At 34.6% G+C, this 14,410-nt stretch overlaps 3 protein-coding genes and 4 non-coding genes across 7 annotated transcripts; 2 read left to right on the forward strand and 5 right to left on the reverse strand.

The window, feature by feature from the left end:
* The first annotated feature begins 6 nt into the window (after nucleotides 1-6).
* On the forward strand, nucleotides 7-2,685 carry LOC110420460 (Peroxidase superfamily protein). The gene is made up of 4 exons (XM_021433820.2): nucleotides 7-526; nucleotides 664-855; nucleotides 1,243-1,408; nucleotides 1,601-2,685. Exons 1-4 carry the CDS (start codon nucleotides 311-313, stop codon nucleotides 2,020-2,022), a joined length of 996 nt encoding a protein of 331 aa, XP_021289495.1. The 5' UTR covers nucleotides 7-310; the 3' UTR covers nucleotides 2,023-2,685.
* Nucleotides 2,686-3,787: 1,102 nt separating this feature from the next.
* Nucleotides 3,788-5,421, forward strand: LOC110420378 (S-norcoclaurine synthase 1-like). The gene is made up of 4 exons (XM_021433702.2): nucleotides 3,788-4,354; nucleotides 4,440-4,687; nucleotides 4,771-5,095; nucleotides 5,182-5,421. Exons 1-4 carry the CDS (start codon nucleotides 4,112-4,114, stop codon nucleotides 5,419-5,421), a joined length of 1,056 nt encoding a protein of 351 aa, XP_021289377.1. The 5' UTR covers nucleotides 3,788-4,111.
* A 1,558-nt stretch (nucleotides 5,422-6,979) lies between these two features.
* On the reverse strand, nucleotides 6,980-7,071 carry LOC149527713 (small nucleolar RNA Z101). The gene has a single exon (XR_016352301.1). It is a non-coding gene; the product is annotated as a small nucleolar RNA Z101 (small nucleolar RNA).
* Nucleotides 7,072-7,362: 291 nt separating this feature from the next.
* Nucleotides 7,363-7,456, reverse strand: LOC149527714 (small nucleolar RNA Z101). The gene has a single exon (XR_016352300.1). It is a non-coding gene; the product is annotated as a small nucleolar RNA Z101 (small nucleolar RNA).
* A 91-nt stretch (nucleotides 7,457-7,547) lies between these two features.
* Nucleotides 7,548-7,635, reverse strand: LOC149527715 (small nucleolar RNA snoR14). The gene has a single exon (XR_016352305.1). It is a non-coding gene; the product is annotated as a small nucleolar RNA snoR14 (small nucleolar RNA).
* Nucleotides 7,636-7,731: 96 nt separating this feature from the next.
* On the reverse strand, nucleotides 7,732-7,811 carry LOC149527716 (small nucleolar RNA U61). Its single transcript, XR_016352257.1, has one exon. It is a non-coding gene; the product is annotated as a small nucleolar RNA U61 (small nucleolar RNA).
* Nucleotides 7,812-8,570: 759 nt separating this feature from the next.
* Nucleotides 8,571-12,826, reverse strand: PRS2 (phosphoribosyl pyrophosphate (PRPP) synthase 2). The gene is made up of 8 exons (XM_021433930.1): nucleotides 12,472-12,826; nucleotides 11,838-12,011; nucleotides 11,085-11,333; nucleotides 10,617-10,760; nucleotides 10,329-10,496; nucleotides 9,879-9,948; nucleotides 9,508-9,589; nucleotides 8,571-9,401 (listed from the first exon to the last, which is right to left on the reverse strand). The coding sequence occupies exons 1-8, from the start codon at nucleotides 12,616-12,618 to the stop codon at nucleotides 9,221-9,223; spliced, it is 1,215 nt and encodes a 404-aa protein (XP_021289605.1). The 5' UTR covers nucleotides 12,619-12,826; the 3' UTR covers nucleotides 8,571-9,220.
* Between the last annotated feature and the right edge of the window lie 1,584 nt (nucleotides 12,827-14,410).

Raw genomic sequence — 14,410 nt, forward strand, 5'->3', positions numbered from 1 at the left:
GCACGAGATCGTTCAGACTGTAGCAGTAGCAAGGTTAGGAGAAAACCGCCTTATGATCTCAACGACACAAGATAAAGACACAGAATGGTTAGGTTAAGGTAGCTGTATCCACTTTGATTAAGAGCTGGAAGCAACTTTTTTTATGACAAAGTTGGCTTGAAAAATGTAACAAGAGACAATAACGGTAGAAGAGAACATCACTGTCAAAAACGAGTGCATATATAGATCGATATGTTGCTGCAACATTCCTATCCCATGCCATATAACCTGAGCCAGCTTTCTACATGCAGCAGTTTCTCATTTTTCTTCAATGGAGATTATGAGAGCATTCTTGATTTCACTGGTTTTGGTTTTAAACGCGGTTAGAGTTTTGAGTTATGATCAACTTCTGGTACTTGATTACTACAAAGAGGCATGCCCCTTGGCAGAAGAAATTGTAAGCCGAAATGTTGAGATTGCCGTGCTCAAAGAACCTCGGATGGCTGCCTCGCTTCTTCGCTTGCACTTCCATGATTGCTTTGTCATGGTTAGACTTCCTTTTCTCTGTATCCCCGGATGATAAAACTTGAAACACCCTTGTAATTCATGGTTATTATTTGATTAAAGTCATCAAGCTAATCACTTCCTTCTTCCTTCACTTGGTTGATGTCACCTTGGGCTCAGGGGTGCGATGCATCAGTTCTTTTGGACAGCTATGGAGACATTGTTAGTGAAAAGCAAGCAGTACCTAACCGGAACTCTTTACGTGGATTCAAGGTCATTGATGAGATCAAGTACATTCTGGAAGAGGCTTGTCCCCTAACTGTCTCCTGTGCTGATATTCTAGCAATGGCTGCTCGGGATGCCGTTGCATTGGTATATCAATCTCTCATAATATTTTGCTCTAGCTATTACTAAGTCCGTTTGATGGCATCTTGACGTTTCTTGTTGAAAATGATCCTCGTAAGAGATTTCTCCTAGTAATGCAGCGTTTCCTATCACAGAGGAAATTAAACTTAGTGCTTGAGACAGTTGTCTAATTTTTAAGAGTTTTCGATTTAACCTTGCCACCCATAGAATTGAAACACTCAGTGCATGAGCAAGTAATTGCAAATTTCAGGAAAATGTAAAGGCTACAAGCTTTTTAGCTTTGTTTTTTATTAAACATATTAATTTAAAATAGGGTAAACACGTTGGCTAACGTAGCTGATGCAACCATGATATATCCCATGTTCGTAACAGAGGCGTTCTTTGTTTCATTAGAGAGGGGGCCCAAGGTGGAAAGTATGGTTAGGGAGAAAAGACTCCCTGAAAGCAAGCTTAGATGGTGCAAACCAGTTCATTCCAGCTCCAAATTCCTCTCTGGAGACTCTCATTGCCAACTTCAACGAGCAGGGTCTTGACATAGAAGACTTGGTTGCTTTGTCAGGTAACTTTCTCAATCTTTCATGTATGCTCTTCCAATTAAGATCAAATCCCAATTTCAGCATAAAAAACTACTATGTATAGGGTAATTGTTGGTTTCTCACCTTCCTTTCAGCTCAAATCTTCATGCTTTATATAGAATTCCAACTTTAGCTTCCTCACACATTACCATTTTTCGAGTGCTAAATGTTAACAGGTAGCCATACAATGGGAAAGGCAAGATGTTTGAGTTTCAGACAAAGGGTCTACGACATAAACATAGAAGAAAAGTATGACAAGTACAAAAGGTACAGGACTTTCCGAAGAGCCCTACAGTCCATATGCCCGAGTTCTGGAAGGGACAATGCGATTGCACCGCTTGATTTCTCAACTCCTGAAAAGTTTGACAATCACTATTTCATCAACATTCTTGGAGGAAAAGGTTTGCTAGGATCTGATAATGTGTTGGTCACAGAAGACCATGAAGGGGAGATAATAAAGCTGGTGTGGGCTTATGCCTCTAATCAAGAGCTTTTCTTTAGTTCATTTGCCAATTCAGTTGTCAAGATGGGCAACATAAATGTTCTGACTGGAAATGAAGGAGAAATCAGAAAGAATTGTAGGCTTGTTAACCCTTAGGTTCTGCTACTTTTAGATTACAGTTCACCTTGCAGTAATATTCACATAAGATTGTATCCCTAAATAATTCTGGAAAGATTCTATTTTATACCAAACCTATGAAAATCTCAGGCATATCTCAACCACTGATGGATAATTGGTCGTTGATTCTCCACCTCATGTCTATGGTTACTTACTTCCAGGGTAAGAATTGATATCAGTTAGATTAGTTAGCACGGTTCCAAGCTGGTGATCATGTCGGATGAGATTGGTCAAAAGGCTCGAAAAAAGAAACAATTCTTTGACATGAAGTTTTTTTCCTTCTTCGGATCAGCCTGCCATAAAGCAAAGCATCAGTTTTCCTTGGTGAACCTAGGGAAATTAACGAGTTAGGTAAGATTATTAGCAGAAGTTAGAACGCCCTTAACCTGTCCGGGGTATGCAATTCGTTCGAATTCAAGAACAAGTAAACCTTCATGACGAATTTGTTTGACCCTGTCAACAAGGATCTTTACCTGTGCTTTTATCATTTAGCAATCTAACAAAAGAATGACAGCAGAGCTCTATGCTTGAACTCTAAAGCACCTTAGCCTCCAAACTAGAGACCCTCCCCTTATATTCCAAAGGGACTTTTGTTGTTTTATTTGGCTGTGAAATAATTTAAAGGATAGCCATTTCTGTAAAACTAAGAAATAGCTAACGCCACCTTCTTTATGGTATTAGCTATTTCATGATTTGAGAATAAACTCAAAAATGATAAAGATCAGAATATTTTTTATAAATTTAAAAAATTATAACTCTATTTATATAAAATATTATTTTTTCTCTCTTATCCTCCTTTCCTTTAATTCTACTTTTTAATAAAATATTAATATTTAAATAGTCCATTATTAATATTTAAAATAAATTATAAATTATTAATATTTAAAAAATAAAAAAATAAATTAAGCATAATAACATTTAAATTATAAATAAAATACTAATAATTAAATTATCAATTAGTCATATTTTAAATAAATTATAAATTATTAATATTAAAATTTAATTAAATAATCATAATAATATTTCCCTTATAAATAAAATATTAATATTTTAAAATGTTAATGATTAAGTTATAAATAAGATGTTAATAATTAAATTATCAATTATTAATGTTTTAAATAAATTATCAATTATTAATATTTAAAAATTAAATTAAATTAAATTAAATAGTCATAATAATATTTCAATTATAAACAAAATATTAATATTTTAAAAATATTAATGATTACATTATAAATAAAATGTTAATAACTAAATGATCTATTATTAATATTTAAAAATAAAATAAAATAAAAAGTAATCATAATAATATTTAAATTAAATTAAATATTAATATTTTAAAATATTAATGATTAAATTATAAATAAAATATTAATATTTTAATGATCTATTATTAATATTTAAAAATAAAATAAAAGAAAAAAATCATAGTAATATTTAAATTAAATAAAATATTAATATTTTAATTATCAATTATTAATATTTTTAATAAATTATCATTTATTAATATTTAAAAAATAAAATAAATATAAATATTTATATATTATAATAAAAAATATTTTTATTTTTTTATCCTCTATTCATCTATTAATTCTAAAATTATTTTTATTAACTAAACACAGAATTAAGCATAAAAATTATATTTATCTTATGTCATTTGTTATGTCAAATTATGTAATAATTATTTTATTTTATTTTATTTTAAAAATATTTTATCAGACCCTATTTTAATATAAAAATCGTGAATTCCATTTTTTCTGTTGTTGATCTAGTAAGATAATATTCTTGTTCCTAGTAATAATTTCAGATCTCGAAAGGAGTGGTTACAAACTAAAGTGCTAGGTGTCACCGATAAAGAAATTCTACAAGCAAATAATGACATTTGGGGTTTGATGTTATGCGTCAAGGGCGGCAAAGTCTTAAAGCGCAGTGAAAAAAGGATGTACTCGATTCATAAACGACAAATGCTTGGACCGAACGCTTAGAAATTACCTGACAATGTCACTGACTATACTCTTCAACAATTACAGACAGGAAACAGAACTTTTGTCAAATGAGAATTTGAGAAATGGAATCGGAGGAGCTCAACAGAGATGGATTTGGTGGTTCATTACCTGTTGAGAATGTCCAAGCTCTTGTGTCCAAGAACCTGAAAGACATCCCATCCAGGTACATCAGGCCAGAGGTTGAGTTCGATGTGATTGCTCTCCATGAATCCCTTGAGATCCCAGTGATTGACATGAGCAAGCTTGGCCATGATGATGAACTGGAAAAACTCCATTTGGCTTGCAAGGACTGGGGCTTCTTCCAGGTACCTAATTTGTGTATATATTTCTTGATGACTTTGTAATTTTATACAAAGATCGACTTGGTAGTTTATGTTGATGGTGGAACAGTTAATCAATCATGGGGTGGGGGATGAAGTGATTGAGAAGATGAAGATTGACATACAGGAGTTCTTTGAGTTGCCACTGGAGGAGAAGATGGCTTGTGCACAGCTACCAAATAACATTGAAGGCTACGGCCAAGCCTTTGTAGTGTCAGAAGACCAAAAGCTTGATTGGGGTGACATGCTGTTCCTTCTTCCCCTGCCCGCGCCCGTAAGAAATATGAGATTCTGGCCTACCATCCCCTCTTCATTCAGGTAACCAGCACAGCGGCATGCGATTTATCGAATAAAGTCAATTAATTAAAGTATTAATGGTCCGCTACTTTGTTTGTTTCCAGAGAAACCTTGGAGAAATACTCAACAGAGCTACAAAAGGTTACAACTCATCTCATAAGGCTGATGGCGAAGAATCTGGGAACTGATCTTGAGACGCTTGCAAGCTTCTTTGAGGATGGGACACAAGGCATTAGAATGAACTATTATCCACCTTGTGCACAGGCAAACAAGGTTTTTGGCTTAGCACCACACTCTGACGCCACAGCCTTAACACTGCTGATTCAGGTTAATGAAGTCGACGGATTACAAATCAAGAAAAATGGCAAATGGGTGCCGGTCAAACCCCTCCCTGGTTCATTTATCATCAATATTGGAGACGTTATTGAGGTAATATATTTGTCGTTTCATAGACTTGAAGACTTTGACAGACTGCACATAAAATGATCCTAAGGGAAGGGATCTTATGACTGCAGATTATGAGCAATGGAGAATATAAAAGCATAGAACACAGAGCTGTTGTGAACCCGGTTACAGAGCGCCTGTCAATTGCCGCATTTCATAGTCCAAACATAAAAACCAAGATTGGTCCTTTGCCTGATCTTGTCAAGGCAAACGAAGCTAAGTACAGGACCATGTCACATGAGGAGTTCATTAAAATGACTACAACCAGCAAACTTGATGGGAAAGGTCTCTTAGAACAAATGAAGCTCTGACTCATACTCTTAGTCACACCTTATATCACCTCTTCTGTTCGTGTTAAACACTTCGAAGCTATTTTTACCATAAGTTTATCCAAAATGCAAAGAAAATTTCGGTTACATAAAGTTGTAAAGGCAAAGGTTCAAAGAATCTGCTTCAGCCTGATGGTACAGTTGCCATTAACATGATTATCGGATTAAGAAATTTGATTCACCGTATAGCTCCAAGGCTCATTTATCATTTCAGTACTCTGTTCCAAAATAGAATGCAGTGCAAAAGAAGATGAATTCTCAGAACATCCGTTGCACAGTGAAGTAAAACATCAAATTAAATTTGGTATAATTCTCACATCATTTACAATACACTAGCCAGGCGAGAGACCTCAAAAAGTCCATAACACTTAAAAAGCAACCTAATAAATCTATCATAAACAATCACCCCATATTAAAACTGAAGCATAAAAGTCTTTTGAGTCTCTAGGCACGATTGCTGATCATAAGATCCGGCCAAATCACAGTTTGTCAAGAAGGCATGAGAACAAGGAGCATTCGAGATTATCCTGAAAAACTCACATATGAACATGGGCATGACAATACAATCTTTCAAAAGATAACCCTTAACAAGAACCCCTGGCAGAATCCTAGTACTCAAGTAAAATTTGACAATCTCCTGTGAGCAACAAACTTTCTAAATTGCATCAGTAAGCTGATACAATCATCTGCCACTCACAAGTCAAAACACAGGTACTACTCACTGCCTTCCAAAGATAATTCTATTTTGACTTTTCCTAATTAAACTTTTTCATTTAAAATTTTGATATTTTACATACTATGTGAGAAGAAGCTAAGCCTAGATTTTGCTAATAAGTGTTATAGCAAAACCTGCTAAGCTTACCTTTACTTTAGAGTTTTCAATCTGATAAAACACAATTTCTTGTTAGAGTGCTATTTTCATGCCCCAAATGATTCTAAGGAATCATAAACCCTCTCTAATACTGATGTAGTCATCATGTTTTTGAGTTACAACCTCAACCATTTGGAACATTGACATTCATAACAACTAAATGAAAGGATTTTCATTCAAAATTTAGCATGACCTATCTCAAATTTAGCATGACCTATCTCTTTTATATATATATATATATATATATATATCAAGGCATAAACTTAATCACCTTATGCTTAGAACATGCTAAACTTTAAATGAAATCCCTACCACCAGTTATTAATGTTTTCAAATAACCTTGTACGGGCTTTAGATTAACTCTCTGAAACACTTCAAATTTAGAAAGGAAAAGTTTTGAATTTCATTTCCATTCTTAGTTTTAAACCCAAGTGATATACATAAAAAATATCAAAGCAATATTGCTTTGACCAAAAAGGGAAAAAAGAACACAAAGACAGAGGAATGCTTGGTTTCTAGAGACACGCTAACACACATCTTGATGTTAGAACTTGAGATGCAGGATTCGAACACAACATGACAACCTAATGAGCAATCTGAAGAACAATTCAAGTAGGGCATTCCTTATTATTATAAAATGTTTTCTTAACTAAAAACATTAATGAAAGAAAAGGGCATCAGTTCTCCAAGGTGATAGCATCAGGAAAAGATTATCAGACGCAAATTACCCATTAAAGAAAAGAATTCCTCAGTTGCCCAAGCGCATTGCCATAATGGAAAATTAGTTTAATTGATAAAACGACTTAAAGAAAACTGAACATTGAATGCCTTAGCACACAGAAAAAGGTTCCATCAACATCTATTGCAGTTAAAAATTATTTAGGAATGGGAATCAAACCCAAATCCCAGCCCAACCCTACAAATGCCTTTTCCACTATGCTAGTATATAAGACAAGATTAATATGCATATAGCCTTCATAACTCTAGTGATAAAGGAATCCAGAGAGCCTCAAATCCTAAACAAAAGAAAGCTTTCAAACATACAAAAAAAAAATGGGCATCAGGTCTCCAAGGTGATTTAGCATCAAAGAAACAATTCAGCCGCAAATTACCCATTAATAAAATGAGATTCATCACATGCCCCATAACACAAATCAGAAAAAACAAGTTCAAACCCTAGACACAAACAAATCAAAACGACCAGGAAATTTATAAGAGAAAGGGGAAGGAATAAAGGGCGATCAGAACCTGTCGGAACTTCAAGGTAACATCAAACTGTTAGATCAGTGGATTGACAGACCATTGAATTTCTATCATCACGTCGTTTTTACTCCTCCCATTAAAAAGAAATCCCGTTTTAACAACCTTCAAAAATTTTAGAACAAAATCCAAAAAGGGAAAGCAAGACTAATGAAAAGGGTAAGCTCAGAACTTCTTAGAGGGATTGTGTTACCGTCACAGGAGACTCCTCTGGTACACAAAACAACGTTCATCACTGCACTTTCAAAGAAACCCAAAGGATTCTGTGTTTAACTACACATAGCAAAGCAAAAAAATAAAAACGAATCTAGAAAGAGAACAAGGAGAGCATTTAATTGAGAAAAAATCAGAGGCAAGCCTCTGCACCGAAGCTGAAGAATGGAAGAAGCTGAGCAGCGAAAAGGGCATTTATAGATGCAGAGAGACAACCCTAGTTTGTAGCAAATAACGAATTTCTAAATATTAAAAATAAAAAAATAGAGTAAAGCTATGGGCTTTGGGCTTATATTGGATTTAAGCCTTAGGGTTTGTAAAATCTTTTAAGGACTCCAAATTTTTATAGGATTTGAATATTTGGAATTTATTTCTTTTTATGTTTAGGAAGAAACTATACTTTAAGCAAATTTTCTAAGTAGAATAGAATAAAAATAAAAATACTTCATAAAACCAACGGTTGGAATGGATTTTTGGAAAATTTTATTTATTTCCTAAATTTTTTCCGGAAACTTGCTGGGAGTTGGTCCAAATATAAAAATCATTATGGCTTTTGAATTTTTGTTTGAAAATGTATTCAGTTTTATAATTGATGCATTGTTAATGTGTAACATTTATACACTAGACGGTGTAATCGATTATAAACTTTAATCTTTTGCATATCCAATTTGAAAATAATTCATTAATCACATTATTTAATTTGACGCATAGCCAATTCATTTTTCTATTTTGAACTATTTAAATAAGCCTGCAAACCATGCCTTTAACAATTTGTTCAATTGGCCAGAAGAGAAACTCTGTTCTGGATTTAAGTTGGAGGAAATACATGTACAGTCTAAACAAAAAACAAAAGGGAAAATAGACAGCCATCCAATCAACAAGAATGAATTTACATGATTCTGGTGCTGTTCAAACTGGTCTGACAAGGATTCAGACATGTAGGCTGGAAAAGAAAACTTTGGATATAATCTTGAAGTTGTCAGATAAATCTGCCCCAAAGAGAAACAAATCCTGCAGAAAAGTACCAGACAGCTGTATTGTAAGTTTTGAACCAGCCAGTTTGCAGTATTGTTGAGTTTGGTTTTGAGACAGGGATTCAAGTTATGATGATGTTGTGAGGTAATTGGAAGAAGTATTAAGATAACTTAGGCTGGAAGCAAGGACAAAAGATATCCATTTGATAAAGAATACTAACAAAGACAGGCAATTTGGCCAGACATATGAAAGTAAGGTTTAACTAAATAATGCAAAGAGCAAGCAGCAACGAGATCTGAGACCCATGTGTTGATTCTCCATCCCCCTTGGACTCAAGGAAGATTGGAATCTAAGACCTATTCCTATCTGACGACACCCACTTTTACCACTGGAGCCGAGGCATTAGGTTGCAAAAGGCATGAATTTGAAGGAGATGACACCTTTGAGAGTTCCTATCTGATTTCACTGGAAAATACTACTCACGGAACAATCATCATGAACACGCCAAATGGTTTCACCCAACAGGTTTGCCACAGAAAGAACTGTCAACTGAGGGAAGTAGTTCTTCTCTGCCACTGGAAGTGTATTTGTAATGATTACTTCTTGAAAAAGGCCACCTGATAACCTCTCTATTGCAGGAGGGCTGCCAAGGAAAAAAAAGGGGAAAAGGAAATGATATGAATCATAAGGTTGATAAATATGACACAATATCTAAGTTTGCACCTAGTTCAGCAAAAGCAAGTTAAAACCTGAAAACTGCATGAGTGCAGCACGCATAAACTTCCCTTGCCCCCTCTTGGTGTAAAAGTGCTGCCCCCTTTGCAATCGTTCCTAGAAACCATGGAAAATTAGCTAGTTACCATAAACTGGGTTTAAAAGAAAGCTGATGGTTAAAAAGAAGCATTTTTAGAGCAGAAAAGGAAAACCATAATCAAATTTTCTTTTCCAAAACGATAAGAAAACAATTTACAGAACATTATGAGAAGAAAACTTTACTAAAATGATAAATCTGATTTACCAGCACTTAACTATCAAATACATCATGATAAGCAAAACTAATGTCTGTATTTGTAAATAAGAATAGGTTTATGCATGCCGTTTTGACATTATTTTCACTCACCAGCAGTGTCAATCATATCATCCACCATAACTGCAACTTTTCCTTTTACGTCACCAATAAGGTTCATTACCTGCACGATAACAATTAGGCAACCATAGAAGTAAGCCAGAGATAAAACACAGACTGAGGCTTTTAAAACTTGTTATTGGCTGCAGACATCAGATTGCTGCCTAGACTGAAACCTCTTGATATCACATATTAACTTCAATGGTTGTTCAAACACTTTGGGTAAACCTAAAGGTCAACTCAATGTGGGAAGCGAGTGCAAAATGTTTCTAACTAATTGTCCCCATTATAGCTGCCAATCGTACTTCCATATCTCTGGGAAACAACATAGTGCATTAACATCTAATAACTGTATCTCAAAAACCACGGAACAAGAGTAAATATAGTAGCAGAAATCAACATGGGAAAAAGACAATGACAGCAGAGTTGTGGAGAAAGCATTACCTCTGCAACATTGTGTCCATGACGCCTTTTATCCACAATGGCTAAAGGTGCATCTGAGAGCTTCTTTGCAAAAGCTCGTGCTCTTGCAACTCCACCAACATCAGGTGAAACCACTACCAAGTCATCAGAACAGATTCTCTTGCTGGCAAGGTAATCAAGAATCACAGGCTACCGTCCACAGAACAAACAAAGAAGATCATTTTTTTTGAAAAGCCAAATAAAGAAGATCATTAATCACTGAGTCATTGACAGTCAACAATTATAAGTTTGAATTTCATGACTATATACCTGGCAGTATACATGGTCCACTGGAATATCAAAGTAACCCATGGACTGTCCAGAATGAAGGTCACAAGCAAGAACACGGTTTGCACCAGCTTCTGTGATAAGATTTGCAACAAGTTTGGCTGCAATGGATTCCCGCCCTTGCGTCTGAAAATGATATTGCAGACAAAGAAGAAAATAGTTTAGTATCCTCTAAAGAATACAATATTCCTCAAAAGCTTCAGAAGTTCGTGCCTCATTGTAATAAAAATGGAGAGAAGCAAGAGCACTGATTCACCCACTATAATTCTTATGTAATAAAGCACAATTTTGTTACTGATACTTATATTATGAATAACACAAAAGTGGCCAGACTAGGCTAATCTCTGATGGTTAGATTTTGATTTATCCAATTTGCAGCTGAGGTCTCCATACATAGTCGTATTTTCATCCCAGATAATTAATTGCCAAATACACAGCATTTAAATTTACCTTTCTATCAGCTCTTGCATATCCAAAATACGGAATCACTGCAGTGATAGTTTTGGCCGATGCTCTCCGACAAGCATCCACCATTATGAGAAGCTCCATGAGATTCTCATTTGCAGGAGGGCATGTTGGTTGCACTAAATATACATCACATCCCCTAACACTCTCTTGCAGCTGAACATAAATTTCCCCATCTGCAAATCGTTTTATATTGATCTTTCCCAGCTCCAGGCCCATGTACCAAGCAATTTCCTGAAACAAATAACAGAGTGAGCAAACACAAGTTCCAAGAAATGTAACAACGAATTATAGCTCAAGCCCAGAGAAGATGAGTAATCCTAATGGTTAAACCAAGAAAGATACGTGACTCTTGATATGATACAACATGCTCTAAAAGGAATTTGAAAAATGGACTATTAAGATCAACATACATCCATATATTTAGGACAATTTGTAGGAATGCCATTCAAGCAGGCATAACATGCGCAACAGATTATCTGGTTCAAATGAAAGTTGCAATGAACTTATACCAAATAGTCAAAAAGTTTATCTTTTGCTCAGAATTACGGCAGTTTTAGTACCACTTTCACACTATTAGTCTATCACCCAGCAGCTGCAAAGTCAAGAGTTGATTAAGGTGTACATCATGAAATACTTATTAATCTTATCATTATCTAAATGCTTATTGAAAGTGCCACCAGTCAAAAGAATCCTATACAAAGCAATACAGTTTAAACAAAATGGTAACGTAATAACCTGAGAAAGTGCAGGATTGGCCGTGCCAGAAAACAGTTTGAGCTTGGCGCCATTTCTGTTTACAGCCGTTTCCATTCGAGCAGATTCCAAGAACTTGGGCAGTGTCCTTTCATTAAGGATTGGAATGGTTGGCTTCCCATTCCCATAATTCAAAGGTTGAGGCAGTTCGCATTTCTAGTATATATATATAAAAAGAAAAAGAACAAGAAAAAAGCCAGAGCAAGCACCAACATCAATAAAATCTTAAAATCACTCCAAAAATACAAAAAAAAAAACCCAAAATTTTGCCTTTTGTTGAAAAATTTTTCTTTTACAGGAAAATAGTTGTTGACGAATCAAAAGGAAAACAAATGTCTCAACGAACAAAAATAAATAAATAAATAAATAAGAAAACGTTGCACTGTCGATTTCACTACATACCCACACGTGAAGCACATTACATACCAATAATTTTAAATTTCAACAGAAATACATAAACGAACACAGAATTATAGAATAATAGAAAGAAAAAGACAGACAGACAACCATAAACAAAGATAATAAATCTCACTTCAGAACCTTAACGACATAGAAAAAGAAATTGTAAATATATCTTTTCTTCTTAAAAACAAAAGAAGAAGTAAATATAGCTTACAAAGCTGTTAGCAGCACAGATACGAGAACGAGGCTCATTGAAAGCGAATCCCTTGTGGCTAAGAGAGCAACGAGCGAAGAGAGAAGACGAAGAGGACGACAAAAACGACGAGGATTTAGCAGGCGAAGGAATCGACAGCGAAACCATTCTCTTTCTTCACGCTAAACACCCTTTCCTGTAAATTGGGGTCCGCGGGTATTGGCGGTTTTGAGAAAAATTTAAGCGGCGGCGAAGGAGCGGTGGAAGGGTTGAAGGTGGGGTGGCATTCTATTGAAATGGCCACGCGTTGTGGCTCTCTTCTCCTTTTTTTTTTTTTTCTACTGTTCCTCCACCACACTTGGAGTCTCACGCTACTCTTTATAAACACCTTTCCTTTCATTCTTTTATGGTAAGGTGGCGTATTTATGGTAAAAGCAACGACGCCGTTTCCTATTTTGCCTAGTCCTCTCCTGGAATTGAACCTAGACAACTTTTTTGTTACCATTTATCATAACTAGAGAACGTGCTTTATTTAGAAATTTATTAGGTAAAGAAAAAGGTAGACACAGGGAGATGGAGAGAGGTTAAAAAATAAAAAATTCATGTATTTAATTAATCTCATTTAGATTATAATTAAAGAATAAAAATTAAACTTCTCTATATCAAACTAAACGTATTTCTTTCTGTTTACATAATCAATTAATTACGGTTGAGGAACAAATTTGAATTTAATTAATAATGTGAATGAATCTTTATAAAATTACAGTTAAAATTTTATTCAATTAATAAATAAAATCGAGTTAAAATATTCATTAACTCGGCTTTTTTTTTTAAAGTTATATGTATGGTACTTTGTAGAAATATACTCTCAAGTGATTTGAAATGACTAAAGCATTGGACATTCCAAGCTAACACGGTTGGACGTGGGTTTTGGGAGTCAAAGTCAGCAAGAAAAAATGTGTTTCACATTCTTTTGGAATAAAAAACATGGAACGACGAGGGCGAAAGAAGGACCAGTCTATGGGGCCACTGCCACGTGGAAAGAGTTGAGTTCAACTGGGCGGTGGATGCAAGAATTAGCTTTGAACAGGCTACAATCTCGATTCTTCCTTGTCAAACGTTTAGCTTACGATTCTCTGGACCAGGAAATTCCCAGTCTAATTTTTCTGCTGATTTATTCCATTATGTTACTGGAAAAAGAATTTCTTTTGGCATGCTTTCCTTTGATTAAGATAGGACAGGAGGAAAGAACAGTGTAAGTCTAACACGCGTTAGTTTGGTAAATGTCTGTAAAATTGAAAATATTTGGAATATATAAATATAATAAAATTTTCTCTATTTATTATTAATTATACATCTTAAAATTTTAAAATGGACGCTTCCCCTTCTGTTGGGTTTTTCCAATGGATTTACATTTTTCTTGATTCATGTAACATGATATGTTCCTAATCCTTATATGTAAAGAAAAGTATTAAAACGGTGCTAATACCATATTTGTTAAATTGATAATATCTTGATTTTATAAATATTGTAAGGACTTTTTATTTTTTGTCAATTGGTCTTAAATTGGATGTTCGTTCTGAAAAAAAAAAAAACACATGCATAATAATATTATAAAAAAATTGAGATTCATGACAATGATGTTATTTGATAAAATTAATTAGAGAAAAGAAATGGCAGATTATGTACCAAAAAAAGGGAAATGACAGGATGAAATTGGTGATTACCAGGTAAGGCAAGTTGGCAACCCTATCCAAGGTCATTGGTTTCTTTCCTTGTATGTTTCATTCTCAAAGTAGAAAATTATCTTTTGTTTTGTTGCTGGCTGGGCAAGTGGATAACACTGAAGAACTTATCCTCTTCAAATTCTCAGGTCAGTTTGATAGTGTGCTACGGTGGCTCAGATGCACTTTCACACAATCATTTTCTCATTGTGCTGAAGTGTGAGAAGTGATTTTCT

Source organism: Theobroma umbraticum, unplaced genomic scaffold, assembly GCF_002168275.2.
Source record: "Theobroma umbraticum cultivar Fairchild unplaced genomic scaffold, ASM216827v3 scaffold_30.0, whole genome shotgun sequence".
Lineage (NCBI taxonomy): Eukaryota > Viridiplantae > Streptophyta > Magnoliopsida > Malvales > Malvaceae > Theobroma > Theobroma umbraticum.